A 23,006-nucleotide genomic window follows, 5' to 3' on the forward strand; every position below is an offset into this window, starting at 1 on the left:
TTAGTAACTAAGAAATTTTAATATTTGGATACTACGATTAATTTGAAAAAGAAAACACAGTTGTTTCATACTTTTAAGTTTTCACCTCTGTCGGCAGTCCCCATTGATTGCCAATTTTTTTATTTGAGATAAACAGTGAGGCCTTAAAACAAATTTCTTTAGGTAGAGTAGGTACCTACTAAAAAAATTCAGGAGACCCATTCTCAGTAGTGGGCCGGCGATGCGTTGAGATACTGAGTGAAGTTAAGTTGGTATCAAGTCTTGCTTGTTAGCATTTCAATAGAGAAATAAATAAAAGCCAAGATTTGCTTTATGTAATGTGTACGCTCACTTCCATTAAGTTAGCTAGTGCCTAAGCAGTAGGTATTGTAAAGTAGTCCCAGAGACAGGCTAAAGGTTTCCTACTTGTTTGATACAACAGCAGTTGATACGCGGACGTGGTGGTTGCTTTTGCTGAAGCGATGTGTTCGAACCTTAGGAAATCTTGGTTCATCTCTTACTCTTAAAAGTCAAGCCAAACTTCCTACGTGCCATACATTGTATAAACTGTGACGTTGGTAAAATATTTGTACGAATCTTTGTTTGATAAGTGACAGTGTGAAACGTTAGGTAGAAATCGATTTTTTAATAAATAACTTATCAAAAATGAGGAGTTTTATTTATTTTCGACAACCACTTCAATACTTTATCCGTGAAAAGAAGATTACTATTTTGAGTCACCAACCAATCACAAACGAAACTATGTGTTCTAATACTTGAATTTGGAATAGTTTTTGAAAACATGACTGTGATTAGTTGGTGTTTCAAAATGATTAACGCCCACTAAGATTTTAGTCTCTATCATTTATATTGAGAGAAAGAGAGAGCTTTCCTCGGATGGGTACGTACCTAGATACTATGATGCACGAGGTAATTTCAAACAAAAAACGGGTTCGTAGAATCTGGTTAAAATAACGGCCTACACAGACGAGGGACTATTTTTCGCAGAGGACAAAAATATATCACTAAGATCTGCATCGCATATCGCACACGATGGAAATACCTACAGCGTAAGGGCCGGCACTCATATGGCGGAGCGCAGCGCAAAGCATGCCTGCGAAGTTTTCTAATCGTGTGATACATTACGCGAATTTCTACCAGAGAATGCGCGAGCACGCGCGCGGATGCGCGAGTATCCGCACGGATGCACAATTGATTTTAGATATTATTTCAATGAGGACAATGTCGATAATACTTTGACTGTGAAAAATACTCTGCGCTGCGCTCCGCCATATGTGCGCCGGCCCTAACACCGTAATAAAAGACGAGGGTATTTTGGCCTACGCCGACAATAGCCCCTCGTCTACGCAGACCCTTGTATTTCACTGCCATGGCCATCAATAAAGGAAAATCGAGATAAAGCCTGCAAACATGTTTATTTAAAGGACTCATCCAGTGCATGGTACACTGAGCTTGTTGATTAAGCATAGGTATCGTCATAATATCATTCTAAGCGGCATCGAACCGGACAAGTATACCTAAATGAAAAATTTATAACACCCCCGACAAGTGAAGGTTAGAGTAACCAGAAAAGAGCTGATAACTTTTTAACGGCTGAACCGATTTTCTTGGATTATAGTTAAGAACACTCTCGATCAAGCCACCTTCCAAACAAAAAAAAACTAAATTAAAATCGGTTCATTAGTTTAAGAGCTACGATGCCACAGACAGACACACAGATACACACGTCAAACTTATAATGCCCCTCCTTTTGGGTCGGGGATTAATTATTACTAAACCACTTGGTGGCATGGCTTTGTCGGTATAACTATAGTATGCGACAGGTCGAGATGACAATCGCGGTATGAGGCGGGGGACACACCGCACACCCGCACGTCATCCGTGCTATTCCGCACCGGGTTAGCTCTGATTACCATCTCGGCCTGTCGCGTAATATAAGAGTATAGCTACGGGCAAAACCTTCAAAGCTCTTCAGACCAACATTGAAATAGGTAGTTCATCTTAAAAGGTCTTCAAAAGTTTAATTAGGTACTTATAAACAAACTGCATTTGATTTGTCCTATAAAGTATTTATTTCTAACTCTTAAAATTAAGGAGAGCCTTTACAGCCTTTAGTGTTTCAATTCTAGTACCTTCAGATTTATAGAGACATTTCCAAAAAAGTAAGCAAACATCGAACAATAATAATTATGCCTCTTTGCATGTCTGTTTGTTTTTACGCCATAAGTGTCCGTTTCTATAAGAGTCGCTGGTGGTCAACCAAGCTCGTTTTATGACCCTAAGGGCCGGCCTACATATGGCGGAGCGCAGCGCAGAGAATGCCCGCGAAGTTTTCAAATCGCGTGACACATTACGGGAATTTCTACCAGAGAATGCGCGAGCATGCGTGGGACTGCGCGCAGATGCTCGAGTATCCGTACGGATGCACAATTGATTTTAGATACTATTTCAATGAGGACAATGTCGATAACATTTTGACTGAACAATGCTCTGCGCTGCGCTCCGCCATATGTGCGCCGGCCCTAAGTCGAAATTATATTACAAAATAAGCAGGTCTCTACAATAATAAAATTTCGTAATACGTTTCTATAGATGTAAAGGTGCGAACTATGTTACACAATATGGAAGTGTCATTTATGCAATACCTTTATATCATGATACATGGTCTGGATGCAAATTTGAATTCAAATCCTAAAGCTTAAATCTAACCGTGTGCCTTTTAAATCCCCTTTGCAGAAACATAGGTGGTCTGTTTGGTTAGATATTCTTAAAGTCAATAGGATACCACATATATTGGAATTGAGTCTCCTCTTTGACCTATTTTTATGGTGTTTAAAATATTATTTAAACGAAACGACGAAATTGCGGGTCAACGACCCGCAATTTCGTCCTCTTGGATATAGATTTTCAAACCTACATTTATTCTATAACTCTAGTAATTGATTAAAAAACCGGCCAAGTGCGAGTCAGACTCGCGCACCGAGGGTTCCGTAATCGGGTATTTTTTCCGACATCAACTTGGTTCTGGTCGACTAACCTAGTCAGACACACTTTCAGATTTATAATACTTATACGGATATCATAATACTACTACGTAGGATTCAAACTAATTGGCGGCTGCGAAGTTAGCAGAAGTCATATTTTTTTTTTTGATACAAACAGACACATTGACTTGACATTGACAATGTAGATATCTACTCCCGCGGACGATTGTCGAAAACGACAGCTAACTACAGCTAGCTAGATACAGTAGATCGCAATTACCTCAGATTGGTTGACGCTCGCGCACTATTAGCTACAATGCATCGTTGCACCAACAATCCCACAAATTCAGCCAAACTCAACAATTGCTATTATATTAATGAATTATGCAGGTTTTCCGGAATCGACTACTACTCCCGCTGCTCACTTCTCAGTCCCCAAACAGATTGAATCGGATCGCTGTACCTAAGGGTTAATAATAATTGTTAACAATAATATCAGTCAACTTCCAGTTTCCTAAAGTTGCCAGTGAGTCCTCTCATAGCGTCTCCCACAGCGTCAGCGCCTGCGCAGGTGTTGGCGCCAGCGCGTAACGCCGAAATGGCGCCCTCTCGAGCAGCTTCACTATACATCTCTAGGCGAACAGATATCTTATCGTTGAGCAGTAAGATATCGCGTTTTGTCGCCAACTCAGCTTTCCACAGTTCTGTAGGCAAAGGTTACGTTTTTCTATAGATTTCTTCTAACTGTACTAGTGTGATTCTTTATCAATTTGATAAAAGAACTATCGAAATGGCAAAGCTAAGAAACTTCGATTCCAATCATTTGAACCAGCTTCTCATTAATAATAATTATTTTAGAGCTCCTGATTCTCCGAATAGGCGACGTTTTAACCACTAGGCTACCACCATTTTTAATGTATAATTGGTAAAAATATTGAAATTTATATTAAAGCGCTGGTACAACGCATACATACCTACCTACCATTCAGTGAAGATTTAAGTTCAAAAAAATCTGATTAACTTACGAATCATTTCCTTCATAGGCATCACACCACCGTACTCCTGAGGCAGGAGTTTCTTATCGATCTCAACATCTTCAATAGACGTGTAGAGTTTCACTCGTTTCCTTATCTTCTCGGAGATGAGACCCATGCCGAAGTCTAGAGCGAATTTGATGGTGGGATGAACGTTGACTCCGTAAATTTCTTTGTGTCTTAGCGGGATTGTGCGCTGAAATGCGAAAAATTTATCATCATTAATGCCGAGGAGCTTCGGGTCTTCTCGTCCAATTCTTCAGTGCTTGTAGGACCATAGTTTTCGGACAGCGCGGTGCCAGTGGTGAATTATATGGATCACAGAGTTGGTCGCTGACTATCGGCCTCATAAGAAAGCCAGAGTCACTTAGCGGGCGATGGGGAGAGTAATGTGTGTGGTGTTTAGAATTTCTCAGAAAAATTCTCAAATCAGAAGTTCCATAAGAGAAACAGAACATAGCCGATATAGTCAGCGGGTAGCGAAGCTGAATCGGCAATGGTCAGGGCACTAATATAGTTCGCAAAACGTTAAAGTATCAAGGTAAGTACTAAAATAGCGACCTAGCAACGGAAAGCGCGGCGTTGGAAGACCCTCCAAATCAAACGAGTCCCAGGAGGCTGCTGCATTCAGGATTCAGCAAATGTGTAGTTGAGATATTTTTGTCGCTGGGCAGCAAGTATGCGAGTGCAACAAGTGTGCTTGACTATGGCAAGAGAGCGTCACTGAGCGAGTTTTCTCGGATAGCTCTTATCGCTGCGATAAACTAGAAAGTTCTTACAATATTATTATTTTCTCGTTATCAAATCCCAATATACATTTCTTAATTTTTTATGTGTCAGTCTATCTGCCTGTTGGCCTGTAACTATGCAAGAAGTGATTCAGCTGGCTGCTTTTTAACCCCCGACCCAAAAAGAGGGGTGTTATAAGTTTGACGTGTGTATCTGTGTATCTGTCTGTGGCATCGTAGCTCCTAAACTAATGAACCGATTTTAATTAAGTTTTTTTTGTTTGAAAGGTGGCTTGATCGAGAGTGTTCTTAGCTATAATCCAAGAAAATCGGTTCAGCCGTTTGATAATTATCAACTGTTTTCTAGTTACTGTAACCTTAACTTGTCGGGGGTGTTATAAATTTTTAATTTACACTTGTATACGAGGTTTTTTTAACTCTAGAAGCTAGTGAATAATAAATCTTACCTCTCCATTTTTAACTATTCGCACAGCCTCCTTCGGAGTGAAGAGTGTGAGGTGTGGGAAGCTGACTCCTGAACCGTCTGCGTAGTGCACCAGTCCGCGAACCTGGGTTTCTTCATCCTCCATCAGAGTCTCGTAGCACGTCGCCATCACTCGGCACATATCCTGATTTGTGTACTTGTATGGATCGAAAACACCTAGGGAATACTGCATTTTGTATGTAGGTAACATTATACGGTTATATTATATGAAGATGGCGGGGAGCGGATGGAGGAGGAAGGCAGAGCGAGTGTTTGGTGGCGCGCTCTTGGAAAGGCCTATGTCCAGCAATGGACGCAAACAGGCTGATGGATTGGATTATATCTATATTATAACAATTTTTGATGATGTATTATTTACTAAGTATTGCATAAAATTCCATTCAAGTGTATGTGAACTTTGATGTGAACATATTGAGAAATTTAGAATGGAGATAGATTATACCCTGGATTAGCACAAAGGCTACTTTTTATCCCGGAAAATCAAAGAGTTCCCACGGGAATTTTAGAAACCTACATCCACGCGAACGAAGTCGCGGGTGTCAGCTAGTAATATATAAAAGGAAAAGCTGACAGAATGACTGACTGACTGACTGATCTATCAACGCACAGCTCAAACTACTGGACGGATCGGGCTGAAATTTGGCATGCAGATAGTTATTATGACGTAGATATTCGCTAAGAAAGGATTTTTGAAAATTCAACCCCTATTTGATGAAATTAAAATTATACGTACCAGGTCTGTATATAACTACTCGCCGTCCCATTTTATCTTTGTAAGGGCTCACGAATATGTATCTGAAAGTTAAGAAAAATTATAGAAAAAGGCATAAATAAAAGAGAAACGTTGATTCACCTACGGGTTTCGTCATTACGGATTTTAACGCATAAGGAGTATTAAATTGAAAAAATGGTGATAGTAGTTATAAAAGGATTTTAAAGAAATAAGGGTGCGTTACTTTATACGAATTTCTTTCGTTTATACAACGCTCTCGCTACGTGAACTCCACGAGGTCGTGTTAGTCAAAGTCAAAGTCATTTATTCAAATTGGATACTCCTTCACGTCTGGTACACTTTCTGACTGTCAAACAAAGATAAAGCGGTGATAATTAATTAAGTTAAAACTAAAGCTACGAGGGTTCCAAACGAGCCCGAGTCTGAGAAGAGCCCACAACAAACTTATTCCGTATTCTTTTCCAGGTATGTGTACAGGCCTCGCTGTTAAAGAGCGTAGCGAAAAAATTCTAAGTTTATTTATTTATTTACTATAGTACCGCCCACAGAGTTACACATTTAAATTATACATGATGTTCTTTACATTCTAGGGCTCTACCACTTACGGGCAGTCACAGCGTGCATTAACATAAACATAAGTCGTACAGTAAAATATAAAATATAATATAATAGCTAACCTAAGGACTATGAAAAAATACCTAAGTTATAAATTATAAATTATCTATGGTTATATGGTTATAACAAATTTTACACACAAAGTTGCAAGGCGGCCACGTGGACACCGCAACATTGCGGTTGGATTATTGCAGGAATTTAAATGTTTTTGTCCAGAAACTTGAGTTTACGGCGTCGAAAAAGAGTGAGTACTTACCTATTAACCGCACGGGCCGCACGTAAACTTCTACGTGGTCGTTAACCGCAGTTTTACTCACCCCAAGTCGATGATCTCTGTCATAAGGGGCAGCATATAGTCTAGCTGGTTGAACGCGATGCCCCAAGATTGACGGAGCAGTATGTACCGCTCAATCGCCTCTTGAGCCATGGGCACACTGAATTTCTTCGTTCTGAGGTAACGAAGCAGATAGGCAGCGTCTGTGAATGTACATGGACGTTTGATATTCCTATACTTTAAACATGTAAAGTATATTAGAAGTAATTGGTTTTTCGGAAACGATTTGGCCATGTATTTATAAAATGTTTGCATTTAGGAAAATCATGCAGCAAAGTTCTAACGATTTGAATGACTTTTGTTTTTCGTTCTGTTACAACTTATTATAATTTATTTAAGTATTATAATAATTAAAACTCTTTGCCACGCTGGCTGCTGCCCACGTCAACAATACTGTTTTATCGACTACTTAATTACTATAAACTTTTTATTGACTTGTTGGTAAAGTCTCGATTTATGTGCTTTTATTTATTTGTTCCAAGATAAAGATCTTCGCATATTACGCTTACTCGACAGTCGACGCTGACTCCACTCCGACTCAATTCACATTTAAAGCAGGGAATTGTGAGTTTTATATCGCGTTCTTTATGGCGGAATTTTGCACGGGTGGTACACTTCAATTATTACACTCTTTAATTCGGAAATTCCACCCTAACGAATACGATATAAAGCTCATAATGTTTGCATGCTTTACCTACTGAATGAGTCGGAGTGGAGTCAGCGTCAAATCTGTGTAATGTGCGAGGACTTTAACTGACACGAACTGTGCTGTAGTGACGGTTCTGTGTCTTTTATTTACTTACTAGCTGATGCCCGCGACTTCGTTCGCGTGGATGTAGGTTTTTTAAAAATCCCGTGGGAACTCTTAGATTTTCCGGGATAAAAAGTAGCCTATGTGCTAATCCAGAGTATAATCTATCTCCATTCTAAATTTCAGCCAAATCCGTCCAGTACTTTTTGCGTGAAGGAGTAACAAACATACACACACACACACACACACACACACATACAAACTTTCGCCTTTATAATATTAGTGTGAAGTGTGATTGTTTCGTTGAACTACTGCCCGAATGTTTCGTCAGCAAACTTCAACCGGCTAATTACCACATTATGTACCTAAACGGAAACACCGCAGTATGGACAAGGTCGTTTCTGTGGACTTTGAACAACTGTCGGAGGAAGAGCACTTCCTTTCTGAAGCTTCAAATGCACTCATTTGTAGTGACTGTTACTGCCTCTCTGGCTCAGAGGTGAGCTTTATAGTTTATTGAGTGAGAGGTTCCGGATACTACTCAGCACTTCAATGCATCAATCAGCCTGTTTGTGTCCGCTGCTGGACAAAGGCCTCTCCAGGAGTGCACCACCAGACACGGTCCTCCGCCTTCCTCATCCACCCACTTCCCGCTATCTTCTTAAAGTCTTCAGCCCAGCGGGCTTTAGGAAAGGCACTAGGAATTTGCATTGGTTGGTCAGCTGAGAGGCTTTGGTCGCTGTTAGTTTCCATTCTACCGGCTAAGATTGTAACCAAGCGACTCAACATCGTACTGGAAGTACGATGCCGCGTAAAAAGCGATTAGGGGTTAGGTAATAATACAAGGCACGCTTTCCAGGTTACCCTGCTGCCATGGACATTTTACTGTAGATGAGAAATAAAAGGCTTACCCATTCTGACTGCTAAAAACTTAGGATTCTGTTCCATCCAATTCCTCAAGGCGTCAAGGGCTTGACATCTAGAACTTTCTGTTTCCCGGAGTTCAACTTCCGCTATTGCTTGTGTTTCTTCTGACAGTGGGCATTTGTATTCATCAACTGGTGTCAAGAACCTCTTGGTGAGCCTTCGCGACATGGTTCTAAACAAACGAAAAGGAAATATGGTTAGTTGCGTTTTTGCATATATAAATATGATCGGAATTTATACCTGATCTCTTGTTGATAAGATTAGTAATTTTTCGTGCAGAGTACCCGATCTCCTCTCGGTAAAATTGGAATTTCTAGGATGACTCTATATTTTGTTCTTGTAGTGTGATTAGACTATTATTATTAACCCCCGACCCAAAAAGAGGGGTGTTATAAGTTTGACGTGTGTATCTGTGTATCTGTGTATCTGTCTGTGGCATCGTAGCTCATAAACTAATGAGCCGATTTTAATTTAGTTTTTTTTGTTTGAAAGGTGGCTTGATCGAGAGTGTTCTTAGCTATAATTCAAGAAAATCGGTTCAGCCGTTTGAAAGTTATCAGCTCTTTTCTAGTGACTGTAACCTTCACTTGTCGGGGGTGTTATAAATTTTTAATTTACACTTGTATTATTTACGGAGGGGAAATCTCCTAATGATAGTAGGTATTGGAACTCTAAAATATAATATTAGGTTTTTCAGATTTCTACCTACCAAATAAACCCCTATACAGCTACCTATCCTAAGTGCATTTTTAGCTTAACCAATCACCGGTAATTTTTAACCGACTGCGAAAAAAGGAGAAGGTTCTCAATTCGACGGTATGTTTTTGTTTGTATGTTTGTTACGCGATTACTGCGCTAAATATGAACCGATTTTGATTTTTTTTGTTTGGTAGTTTAGTTTGGTGAAGATCTGATGACTGTCGAGATAGAGAACAGAACTCCTCAACCGATAAGAGTAAGTTGCTCGCGATCGGTGCAATGGGTTAGTGGCTTAATGATTAGCGAATCGAAGTGGGCGGAAAACTGTTACCACAACTTTTATTTTTTTATAACCACACAGAAACAAATTTCGTAACAACAGAAACGTACACAAAAATCGCATCAATGTTGAAATAAAAGTTACAAAATCGTTATTTGGTTTCATAAACGAGAATGTCACACATTTGCATTGCGGTTGCAAGCAGAGTGAACTGTGCTGCGAGTCATCTCTGACAATCGTGCAATTAGTATCTACCTACCTATTCTTGTGCTAAGCAAACGTGCCTCATTGCACTTTCGACCTATTCGGAGACGTGTAGATAAATGCTCCTCTCTTATTTCATAAGGTATTAGCATTACATATCGTACTTGCAAAATGCTTATTTACGCCTGTATCTGTGTAGCAAGAAGCAAGCGAGAAATATCAGATACTAGCTGACGCCCGCGACTTCGTCCGCGTGGATTTAGGTTTTTTGAAATACCGTGGGTACTCTTTGATTTCCCGGGATAAAAAGTAGCCTATGTGCTAATCCAGGATACTATCTATCTCCATTCCGAATTTCAGAATTTCAGCCAAATCCGTCCAGTGGTTTTTGCGTGAAGGAGTAACAAACATATACATACACACACACACACACACACATACAAACTTTCGCTTTTATAATATTAGTGTGTATGTATTAGTGTAGATGTGCCGACAGGTTGACGTCCGATTGCCGATGTTCCGATCTATAGTTCGCGACAGGTCGACATGGCAATCGGGGTATGCACGCCGCCTGAAGCTAGCAACTTCTTGTACTCATCGCTGGCTCACTATTGAGCATAAGTTCTTCTCGGTAGGAAAGGCATTCCGACCCAGTAGTAGATGTAATTGACGATTCAAAAGTACCTAGGTACTTGTAAAAGTTGAAAATACTCAGATTTTTTGAATTTTTGAGTCTTTTCTTAAATAAGAAGGGCTTGACCATAATCTACCACGCTGGCCAAATACAGATTATCAGACTTCACGCCCCTTTGAGAATTATGGAGAGCTCTCTCTAGCTCTAAAAAGTTAGAAGTGCTTGCCTGGGATCGAACACCGGACCCTTCGACTAGGAGTTATCTGCGCTTCCAACCATACATATAGCTACATGTATAGTGGGTATGTATGGAGAGGCTACCTAAAGCTTTGTACCTGTGTCTCACGCAACGTTGGGCAACAGAGCGCCACATTGGATGCTTGGGCAACGTTATAATTTTTCGTCGTTACATAAGCAATATTCGGTGTAATAGCGAGATACCGATTACGAGGGCAAATTAGATCGAAATGAAAAGGTCACATACTGCACTGCTGTTGCAATGATTTGCCTCAATTACTATTATACCCACTGTTATTGTATTGGTACGAACGAGATGCGAATACTCTTTTAATTGCGATCAGAACCATTACCAGTAACTGTTTTATTGTTTTAAACCATGTTTAATTATATTTAATCAACTTAATCATTATCATTTAAAGTAATATAATTCTATTATTATTGACGGCGTTTTAATAGACTGATAAACTGTTTGGATAGAAGCTTCAATGAACCGATCAGTCTGTTCGCGTCCATTGCTGGACATAGGCCTGCCCTTGAACGCGCCAGCGCACACTGTCCTCCGCCTTCGTCATCCACCCACTTCTCTACCTTCCCAGTGGGTTATGTCCGGCATCTATCTAAGCGGAGAGGAGAAGAGATGTGTGTAGAAATCTCCTTTCCGCTCCGCTTACGTGGATATCGGGCATTAGTGATCGTCCCATGCGCGGTCTAAACTTAAATGTAATGGGTCTCTCCGTCACTCGCTTCATACAAACGTAGTTCCAATTTCATTTGAATATTAAGCAACCAAAGTCCATGAAATTTTGCAGACATATTCTAGAAACTAATATCTATGTCTAAGGTTGTCTATCGGTTAAGTGGATGGGTCTTTAGGAATCCCGCGGGAAATGTTTAATTTTCCGGGATAAAAAGTAACCGTCCCCGGGATATAAGCTAACCCTGTACCAAATTTCGTCAGAATCGGTTACACCGTTGGGCCGTGAAAAGGTAGCAGACAGACAGACAGACACACTTTCGCATTTATAATATTATAGTATGGATAGTAGTTTATAGTTTTATAGTTTATCATGATTGTAAGTATACATTGAAATGTTACAAATAACTACAGTCAAGCAACGCTCTCTGCCAGTCAAGCGTATAAATGTCACCGATTAAATCTTGAGTTGAATAAGAAACTGTGAAGTAACCAAACCACACTATCACTCAAGACTCAGCAGCCCAAGCACAGTCAGTGCGAGATCTCTTTCGCCGGCTTTTGCATCGTTTTTATTTTATTCAGATTCAAGTGCCCTTGACTGCAACCTCACCTGGTAGTAAGTGATGATGTAGTCTAAGATTGAAGCAAGCTAACCTGGAAGGGTTATGATACTTTTCATTAAACCCATACCCCTTTGGTTTCTACACGACATCGTACCAGAACGTTAAATCACTAGGCGGCACGGCTTTGCCGATAGGATGGTAATTAGCCACAGCCGAAGCCTCCCACCAGACCAAACCAGAGAAAATTTAGAAATTATAAATTTTCAAAATTCCATCCACACCAGAATCCAACCCAGGCCTAATAAACCACATCGCACACTAATGTGCCAGATAGACAATGAGTCAAGGAGGCTTTGTCAATAAAAAAGACGCGAGAAAGCATTGTCACATTCATTGTGCTAGGGCTCTTGCTCTGAGATTGCATCAAGTGATAGCAAAGTGAACTAGTGATAGTAAATTGATTGTGTTCTTTTTCCTATTTGCAAGTTAGGTTTTGGCTCATTAGTCATTAGCTCACTTTCAAAAATAGTCTATTGAGAAATTAGTGATGCTATAAGGGTTCCGTTTTGAGGTACGGACCTCAAAAGGAAAAACGGAACCCTACCCAACCCAACCCTAAAAACCCAAGTATCTATCCCAACCCTAAAAAGTGATTATTATTTATTGAAGTGAAGCTTTTTTGAGTGCGGTAGCCGAAAATTGTGGTTGTGAAACTTAAATTTTAAAAGGTGAAGAAAAGACAACCGATGTGCTTTTACTGACCTTGGTTAGCAATGGACATTGGACACCTCATACCACATACGCGATGTATATTTTGTAACTTCTTATTTTATTGATAAACATTACCTCATGTACGATTGCAGCTGGTATAAAGAGCTTCTTAATACCTACTTTATATAGCCAAGTTTAACTAGGGCTATATGAGGAAATCCGAAACCATAGGAGACTGAAAGCTACTAAAGCTAGGAGACTGAAATGTCTAAGTAACCATTAGGTCTTTTTTGTGAAAACAATTTGGTGCAGTCAATTAATGCGTAAAAAATGTTTGAGTTTGATATTTTAGTAGACGTAATGTACCTAACATTACGTCTTCCTATTGTATGAAAAAATATTTCAATACTTTTTGACCAACTTCTACTATCCCATTTTTTTATTTACAATGAATCGATCCTCACATTCATACGTCGTTCAACATTAAAAAAATTGTCAGTTATCTGCAACACAGTTTTGAAACTAATGCAGTTGTATTTTACTGTTAAGGAATTGTAAAGATTTCTAAATAAATATATTTTTTTTCTTTTTTTTTCATTTATTTTTATGGACAACTTACACTAATTCACTGATTAAAAAATGACTATGCCAAAATTGTTTACACAAAAATTCCTCATGCGGTTTTGGATATCTCCATACTGTCCTAGTAAACAAAACAAAAGCAAGTAGGTACAAATTACATTGAAATACATACAATAATATAACATACAAATTCCGGGTAGATTTTAATAAAAATATCTTTCATACACTCCTTGCTTCAGCAATAATTATTATTATTACAAATACATCAAAAAATCACCCGATTCAGTCAAGCAGTTCTGAAATGAAGATCTTTCACAAATGCGGCAATTGGTTTTTATTTGTAAGGAAGAAAATAATTTAAATAAACTTCACGGAAGAAAAAATGAATATTTTTTGTTTTAAAGAAAGATAAAAAGTTACCTACTTAGGTATAAATTAAAATACAAATCAAAATAATTTAATATTTAATATAATATTATAAACGCAGATTTTTTATGTATGGATGGATGTTTGTTACTCTTTCACGCAATAACTACTGGACGGATTTGACTGTTTGGAATGAAGATAGATTAGGTATACCCTGGATTACACATAGGTTACTTTTTATCTCGGAAAATCGAAGAGTTCCCACGGGATTTTCAAAAACCTATATCCATGGGAATGAACTCGCGGGCATAAGCTAGTTTAATAATATATTTATAATTTTTTTTTTCGAATATCTCTACAAAAAATTGCTTTCTTCTATTCTTCTTGAATTTGAAAAAAAAATCATATTTGAAAGAGATATTCGAAATCGCTAAGCTCAAGTTTTTTCAAACTTAATAATAACTTAACACCACATTAATATTCTACGCACAGCTTGAAATAAATTAAAAATGTCACTGACAGTAGTAATACACTAACAAACTCACGTGTCAGAAAGTTCCTCCGAAAAAGTGTACCAAAAACGCGTTCACTTTACAACGAGTCGGGCTACACTGCGTGTCTGAGAAATGGCTCACCGTCTTTTGCTCCGTCTCTTAGATGATGAAGGCACTCCAAAGTCACTCCTTGACTATTACATTGCAGTAACAAGTTAAGACACTGCAGTGAATGGAAGCAGGGTTTGGCAACATTTTGTGTAAAATTATACCCGTACTTTTTCACCGACCTCAACAAAAGTGGAGGTTCGCAATTTGACCCGTATTTGTATTTACACTATGTATGTATATCTATACATATAATAAAATTGTAGGAAAGTGGTGTCTGTACAATGGAAATATATAAAAAAAAAGTAACGGGGGTTGTTATTATATCGATGCCGAACCCAAAATTGTAATTAATTTTTTTTTGTCTGTTTGTCTGTGTGTTTGTGCACGCTAATATCAGAAACGGCTTATTCGATTTAGATACGGTTTTCACTAATATATTGTAGTAAGCTTCACTTAACATTTAGTGTTTATTTCATGTCAATCGGTTCATAAATAAAAAGTTATGTCAATTTAAAGAATCACGTCGAACATTTTTAACGTACAGAGTATATGCTGCCCGAAAAGTCACTATTCCACGCGAACGAAGTCGCGGGCATAGCTAGTTTGTATCTATGTATGAAGGTATACAGGTAGTTTTATACGTAAGTTTGTACACTTAGCTATATTTATCTTAATTGAGACGCTTAGAAAGAATAATTGCAAAATAATGTATAATATGTTCCAATTAAAACGTATATAACGCTGTAATTTCCACAAACATACAATCACTAGATGACGCTCGTGGCTTCGTCTGCTTAAGTTTCGGTTTTTAAAAATGCCGTGAATGCGCTGAAGCGCTTAAGACCCTCTTTCTATAGAGATCCTTTTTTTTCTTAATTAAATTTGTTACAAGATTTCCTTACAAATTGAAAATCTCTAGCTGAAACCACACACGGTTTATCTTGCTAGTAGTTATATACTATGTACAATACTCATACGTTTATATTATACTATAGATTCATACCTATTTACCGACCTGTTATTTTAAGCTTTTAAGATACTCTTTTATAGATCAAGGGTTTTTCATATCATATTACTGGATTTGAATACCTTTTGATCCATTACTCTAAGTTTACCTAGAGGCATATAAATGCTATGGTCGTAATGTTTTTGCAATTTACAACTAGCATGTTAATAATAGTTATAAGTCACTAATTGCTTTTACCTAGGTTTCCTTAGGACCTGGACTTAAGGCACGCGTACACGGGCAATTAAAATTCCTCAATTCCAGACAATTGAGTCAATCATGACGTCACAACCGTTTCGGCAATGTTAAGCAAAATAATTGCTCCTGATTGTTGCACTTATTATTTCAGATTAATCTATATGTGTTACCGAGCAAGAATTGCTTAACAAACCGGCCAAGTGCGAGTCAGACTCGCGCACCGAGGGTTCCGTACTCGGGTATTTTTCCGACATTTTGCACGATAAATCAAAAACTATTATGCCTAAAAATAAATAAAAATCTGTTTTAGAATGTACAAGTAAAGCCCTTTCATATGATACCCCACTTGGTATAGTTATCTTACTTCGAAAATTAAAACATATTTTAATTTTTTTTTCTATGATATAACCACAAATTCACGGTTTCAGATTTATTCCTTTACTTGCGCTATAAGAACTACTTACCTGCCAAATTTCATGATTCTAGGTCAACGAGCAGTACCCTGTAGCTTTTCTTGACAGACACGACGGACGGACGGACGGACGGACGGACCGACGGACAGACAGACAGACAGGCAACAAAGCGATACTATAAGAGTTCCGTTTTTCCTTTTGAGGTACGGAACCCTAAAAATTGCCCATATAAGCACACCATTAAGTTACACTTACACAGGATATTGAAATTCCGTAATTCCAGGCAATTTAGTCAACTATGACGTCATGACCAGATAAAGCAATGCCCAGCAATACCTGAATATTTCAACAATGTTTAAGAGGGCTCTCTCCGTCACTCGTTTCCACTCGTTTCATACAATCGTAGTTCCAATTTCATTTGAATATTAAGCACCCAAAGTCCATGAAATTTTGCAGACATATTCTAGAAACTAATATCTGTGTCTGTGGTGTTTTAGATTTTTCTAAAAATATGTAGTTTTAAAATTACAGGGGCTCAAAGATTTGTATGAAAATTGTTAAGACCGCTTAACTTTGAAACCGAATATTTTAACAGAAATCTGGAAAACCACAGACATAGATATTAGTTTCTAGAATATGTCTGCAAAATTTCATGGACTTTGGTTGCTTAGTATTCAAATGAAATTGGAACTACGATTGTATGAAACGAGTGGAAACGAGTGACGGAGAGAGCCCTGTTAATTGCCAAATAATTGCTCGAGATAGAACCACACGTGTTGCCGAGTAATAATTGCTCAAAAAATTGCCCATGTAAGCGCATCATTAGGCATGTTAAATAAAACTTGCTGACACATGGATTTACGTAAGCAGCAACCTATATAACAATTATTTTCTGTTTCATACTAAACCCATAAAGTACGTAGGTACTTATTGAGTTTAGTATTTACTGTAATAAAGTTACAAAATTTTTCATCGGAGGTTACCAGTGATTATTATCTATATTATTTTGTTTATTTCAATTACTTATGTTGGCTGTGGCAAATAATCCGCATTGCGTAGTGCACTGAACAAATTACTATAAAAAAACCGGCCAAGTGCGAGTCAGATTCGCGCACTGCGGGTTTCGTACTCGGGTAATTTTCCGACATTTTGCACGATAAATCAAAAACTATCCTATATATGTATATAATATTTTGAGTTTCAATTCTAAGTATGGGGAACCCCAAAATTTATTCTTTTTTTTTCTAATTTTGTGTGAAAATCTTAATGCGGTTCACAGAATACATCTACTTACCAAGTTTCAACAGTATGGTCTTTATAGTTTCGGAGAAAAAATGGCTGTGACATACGGGCGGACAGACAGACAGACAGACATGACGAATCTATAAGGGTTCCGTTTTTTGCCATTTGGCTACGGAACCCTAAAAAGTGTATCTGCCTGTTTGTTACACTTTCACGGCTCACGACATAGGCTACTATTTATCCCGGCAAAATCAAAGAGTACCCACGGGATTTTAAAAGACCCAAATTCAGGCTAATGATGATGATGAAATTCTGTATGAAGTCACAGACATAATCGTAAATCTCCCGAAATCGAGTAAATAGCGTGTCGGCTACACTCAGCATCATCATCATCAGATAAACCTAACGCAGACCCACTACTGAGCAGGGCTTCCTCTCAGAATGAGAAGAGTTGAGCCATAGTCCGTCCAGTGGGTGGCGGACTATGGAGAACTCTCAGGCATGCAGGTTTTCTCACGATATTTTCCCTTACCGTTAAGGCAAGTGATGGTTTAATTATTAAATGCTTTTAATTCCTAAAAGTAAGAGGTGCGTGCCCGGGATAGAATCCCCGACCTCCCAAATTAGAGGCAGACGTCTTAACCACTAGTATCTCACCGTAAGTCAGACAACTTATGTTAAAATTGATTTGAAGTTTATCAAAATGTAATGCTCAAAGTTTGTTAAACGTGTCAATAGATGTCGCTGACGCATGACATGTCACGGTATCGTTCGATTCAGAACAAGCGTATAATAGGACTAGTAACATTCTCTCAACTAATTAGAATTAAGATGTAAATATTAGTATAAATGTATATATAGTTATAGTTAGTAATTGTTTAAATATGACAAATGAAAAAAGAAATAAATAAACAGACTTTTTGAATCGCCCTTACAGGGCCAAAAACTCCTCTACATAAGACTTGCCCTGGACTGACCTGACAGACTGATTAATCAGTTTGATAGTATCAACGCACAGCCTAAACCGCTGGGATTAGAAATATGAAATTGTTAAAGTAGGTTCCTTTTAAAACGAAGGCATCCATTTTGAAATGATTTTTGAAAACTCAACCTCTGAAGAGGTTAAATAGGGGTTGGAAGTTTGTATGACACAATATGTATGGCACCGAGGTTTCCGTACTCGGGTATTTTTTCAGACATTTAGCATGATAAATCAAAAACTATTATGCATAAAAATAAATAAAAATCTGTTTTAAAATGTAAATCCCTTTCATTGATATAGTTACCCCACTGGGTATAGTTATCTTACTTTGAAAATTGAAACACATTTTAATTTTTTTTTAAATGATGTTACCACAAATCCACGGTTTTCAGATTTATTCCTTTACTTATGCTATAAGACCTACCTACCTGCCGAATTTCATGATTCTAGGTCAACGGGAAGTATCCTATAGGTTTTCTTGACAGAAACGACGGACGGACGGACGGACGGACGGACAAACTGACAGACAACAAAGTGATCCTATAAGGGTTCCGTTTTTTCCTTTTGAGGTACGGAACCCTAAAAAACCTACAATTTTTATGATTTTTAATATATTAGTGTAAGTAAATCATATACTTGGCACTTTATCATACTCGTATATTGGCACTTTGTCAACAGCTGTAAACTGTTGGCATCGCATCGCGCAGGCGGCCATCGACGCGTGTCGATTGAAATCAATTAGGTACCTTCGATCAGTTTGCGTCCAGTACTGGGTGCAAGCGTTCCCTAGAGTAGGTACAAACGTCACTACACACGGTCCTCCGCTTTCTTCATCTACCCACTTCAGTATTTCAATACTTATAAAATACTTAGTTCAATTTTATTGTATTTCTAGCGACTGGACCGGGTTTGCACGTATGAAATTTGAAATTGGAACTTTATTCTGAAACTAGCTGACGCCCGCGACTTCGTCCGCGTGGATTTAGGTTTTTCGAAATCCCGTGGGAACTCTTTGGTTTTCCGGGATAAAAAGTAGCCTATGTGCTAATCCAGGATATTATCTATCTCCATTCCGAATTTCAGCCAAATCCGTCCAGTGGTTTTTGCGTGAAGAAGTAACAAACATACACACACACACACACATACAAACTTTCGCCTTTATAATATTAGTGTGATATAATATAGTATGAAGTGTGATTGTGATGGTCTACTTAATAATTTATGTAACATCTTTTTTGTACTTACAATCTTGCAATAAATGAATGAATGAACCCAAAGTATCAAAAATCACTACATAGGCCCCCTGCCTCACAAAGTTCGTGTTTGACAAACAAACAAATAGACAAAATATCTTTTCTCCGTATAATATTAGTTTAGAAAATCAGCAAGGTTTGTTACAACTGAATTTTCTGTACTTACTGTGACCGTTACATAAATCAAATTGTAGCAGTCATTGCGAATAAGATTAAGGTCGGCACTATTTGAATCAAATTTAGTTGAAAACTGTTGGAAATGTTAGATAATCATGGGGCACGGCAGTGCCCGTCTTAATAACTCTACTTACAAGCTCCGATTCTACAAACTCTACATCTTGGTTAAAAAAGTACGGCTTGGCCGTTTAATGTTGGGCGAGGATGCCAGATCCTTTTTTTCTCGTGGAGTCTTGTGGAGTCCACGGGTGACCGGAAATCTGGCAGTTACCTTGGTCAGCATATTAGTCTGGCCATTCAACGAGGTAACGCAGCCAGAGTTCTGGACACCCTGCCTCGTTACAGTGATTTTTGGATGATATTTTTGTTTTATAATTTTTATATTTAACACGTTCATTTATCTAATAGAAATGGAAATTATATTGCTATATAATTTTTTGCATAATATGTGTTACAAAAGATGATAGTAATTATAACAAAGTTCAACACATTAACCATTAATATTTAGTTTACTTTTCACAGCTCTACCCGGCACAGAGATAACTTGCATCCTTAAAATGGTCATAGGCTAGTTTTTAAAGCGAGAAAATATTTTTTCTTTCAGTATTTTTTCAGTTCAGAGAAATCAGTAATAACATTAAGATGAAGTCGTGGAAAATGATAAGTAAGTTAAACATGTTGCATAGCCACGAAAACAGTGCGTTTGCGCAGCCTCAGTGGAACGACAATATTTAGCTGGTACGCGATAGAGCGAGCAAGGTGGGTATTGCAACATTAGGCGTACATTACCTCATAATATTATTTGAAAGACCGGCGACCTACAATATGTATTTTGTCGTTTTATTTTTTTCATAGGTACTTTATTAAATAACGCCGTTATAGTTACTTCAAACTGTTTACAAAACTAGCTATTATGTGTTACATTCAAGTTACATTACATCGAGATCGTTGGTTAGATAGTAGATACCTACTGAGATCTAGTATAATATACTAAATATTGTAATATGCCTGTAAGTTTGATTTTAAACCAAAGTATATTATATAGAAATTAAAAAGAATTGACAGTGGCGATGTATTCTAATAAGTTTTATTATTAGGTACAAGAGGAATATATTGAGTAAATGACACAATATTATATAATCATCCATACATATCCATATATTTGTGGAAAATTTAGTAAATATCACAATTAAATTAACTATTATTATACAAAGGCAAGACTTCTAAGGGCTTTGAACGCATATAGATTTTCACTGCGTCAAACTAATGAGACTTGTTTTTTTTTTTTTTTTCTTTATTTATTTAAGGGCTTTGATACATTTAAAAGTACATGTCAGCCCTATTATAATCTAATTAAATAGCTTTGAGACTTGTTTGGAAATCCTTACTGTAGTTAAACACCATTAATTTCCAGAATTCATTTGCAAATTTATGAAATTGTTCACCCGAAATTAATGATAAATGTTTAAATGAGCAATTCTTGTATTAATATTGTATACTAGCCGATGCCCGCGACTTCGCCCGCGTGGATTTAGGTTTTTCGAAATCCCGTGGGAACTCTTTGATTTTCCGGAATAAAAAGTAGCCTATGTGCTAATCCAGGATATTATTTATCTCCAATCCAAATTTCAGCCAAATCCGTCTAGTGGTTTTGTGCATGAAGGAGCAACAAACACACACACACACACACATACACACAAACTTTTGCCTTTATAATTATATTAGTGTCATAGTGTGACTAGCTGATGCCCGCAACATAGTCTATTTGAGTATTTTCTGAAATTTTAAAAGTAAGAGTTAGTGACTAGTCAACAAGTGTAAATTAAAAATTTATAACACCCCCGACAAGTGAAGGTTACAGTAACTAGAAAAGAGCTTATAACTTTCAAACGGCTGAACCGATTTTCTTAGATTATAGCTAAGAACACTCTCGATCAAGCCGCCTTTCAAACAAAAAAAGGTAAATTAATATCGGCTCATTAGTTTAGGAGCTACGATGCCACAGACAGATACACAGATACACAGACACACAGATACACACGTCAAACTTATAACACCCCTCTTTTTGGGTCGGGGGTTAAAAAATAAAAAAAAACCGCCCAAGTGCGAGTCAGACTCGCGCACCCAGGGTTCAGTACTCGGGGTTTCATTCGACATTTTGCACGATAAATCAAAAAATAAATAAAAATCTGTTTTAGAATGTACAAGTAAAGCCCTTTCATATGATACCCCACTTGGTATTGTTATTTTACTTTGAAAATTAAAGGACATTTTAATTTTTTTTTTCTGTGATGTAACCACAAATTCACGGTTTTCAGATTTATTCCTTTACTTGTGCTATAAGACCTACCTACCTGCCAAAATTCATGATTCAGGATAACGGGAAGTACCCTATAGGTTTTCTTGTCAGGCACGACGGACGGATGGACGGACGGACGGACAGACAGACAGAATAAAATAAATTAAAGTTTCGACTAACTCTGACACATTAGTCGATACTCGAGCTAATTTCTTAACCTGGACCCTTTCAAGTAAAGATTTTTATATAAACCTGTGAGGATGATACTGCCATTGTTGCAATTGAAAATGCCATAAGCCTACATTGTCGTATTAGTTTAAAAAATGCGAAAAACCAAATTAAATTTGAATTTCGCGGGCAGGCCCGTCTCATGCCCCTTAACTGCGCATGGGCAAGACCGAAAACCGCGCACTGCGCAGTCCAATCTATAGCATCTTTTGGAACGGACTTCGTCTGACTTCTTTCGGACTTGTTCGTGACCTTGGTTCGAACCTCCAAAAGTTCAAGGTGAATCTGGAGCTATACACCTATTATCTACTAATCGACGGAATTAAGAGTTCATGAAGCGGGTCAACTTGGAAATATACCCATACCCCTTGTATGGGTAGATTATATTTAAGAAAAAAATTATCAATTTTTCACATCATGTTAATTGATCACTGAGTAGTTTTTATTCCCATCTTCATTACTTACAAAACACTTCCTTATTTCAACGTAGACAGCACACGCCCTTTAGATACGAGCAACCTTGGCCCGATAGCTCCTTTCATCTCAAGCCGTTGACTCATGTCTTCTTACTTCTTAGTATGTCGACACCGCGGGACAGCGTGCAATAGTAAGTCCAATACAGCGACACTAGGTATACATTATAATATTGAGTTGAAATTGGCATACTAAATGTAAATTCTAAAGAATGTCTCATTTCACGGCCCATCCGCTTAACCCTTTTTGATGAATTTTTGTACAGATTTTAGCAAAACTCAAAAATTTCTCGCAGTGTTTAAATAAAAACAGGGGATTTTAAATATCCCGTGGAAATGTTCTCGCGGTCGAGGTCGTGGGCATCATTTATCTATATATTACATATAATAAAATTGTAGAAAAGTGGTGTCTGTACAATGGAAATATATAAAGTAGCAGGGGTTGTTATTATATCGATGCCGAACGCGAAATTGTAATTAATTCTTTTTGTCTGTTTGTCTGTTTGTCTGTGTGTTTGTGCACGCTAATATCAGAAACGGCTT

At 37.8% G+C, this 23,006-nt stretch overlaps 1 protein-coding gene across 5 annotated transcripts; it reads right to left on the bottom strand.

Annotated features, from left to right (window-relative positions):
* Positions 1 to 2,949: 2,949 nt before the first annotated feature.
* LOC123880368 (alpha-tocopherol transfer protein-like) lies at positions 2,950 to 22,595 on the bottom strand. 5 transcript variants are annotated; one of them, XM_045928477.1, is made up of 7 exons: positions 22,456 to 22,595; positions 8,596 to 8,783; positions 6,917 to 7,076; positions 5,985 to 6,046; positions 5,214 to 5,407; positions 4,010 to 4,214; positions 2,950 to 3,688 (listed from the first exon to the last, which is right to left on the bottom strand). In XM_045928477.1, exons 2-7 carry the CDS (start codon positions 8,777 to 8,779, stop codon positions 3,480 to 3,482), a joined length of 1,014 nt encoding a protein of 337 aa, XP_045784433.1. In that variant the 5' UTR covers positions 8,780 to 8,783; positions 22,456 to 22,595; the 3' UTR covers positions 2,950 to 3,479. The 5 variants fall into 5 exon arrangements, with proteins under 5 accessions (XP_045784433.1, XP_045784430.1, XP_045784431.1 ...); XM_045928474.1 differs by lacking the exon at positions 22,456 to 22,595 and adding an exon at positions 14,223 to 14,412; XM_045928475.1 differs by lacking the exon at positions 22,456 to 22,595 and adding an exon at positions 14,133 to 14,234.
* Between the last annotated feature and the right edge of the window lie 411 nt (positions 22,596 to 23,006).

This window comes from Maniola jurtina, chromosome Z (assembly GCF_905333055.1).
Source record: "Maniola jurtina chromosome Z, ilManJurt1.1, whole genome shotgun sequence".
Taxonomy (NCBI): Eukaryota; Metazoa; Arthropoda; class Insecta; order Lepidoptera; family Nymphalidae; genus Maniola; species Maniola jurtina.

What these genes read in the sequence shown, in the direction of transcription:
- LOC123880368 (XM_045928477.1), bottom strand. Translation starts at nt 8,779, where the DNA reads ATGTCGCGAAGGCTCACCAAGAGGTTCTTGACACCAGTTGATGAATAC. An exon ending in GTTTTTAGCAGTCAGAATGG is followed by an intron (nt 7,077 to 8,595) that starts GTAAGCCTTTTA and finishes GTACATTCACAG; the next exon opens with ACGCTGCCTATCTGCTTCGT. An exon ending in ACAGAGATCATCGACTTGGG is followed by an intron (nt 6,047 to 6,916) that starts GTGAGTAAAACT and finishes CTTAACTTTCAG; the next exon opens with ATACATATTCGTGAGCCCTT.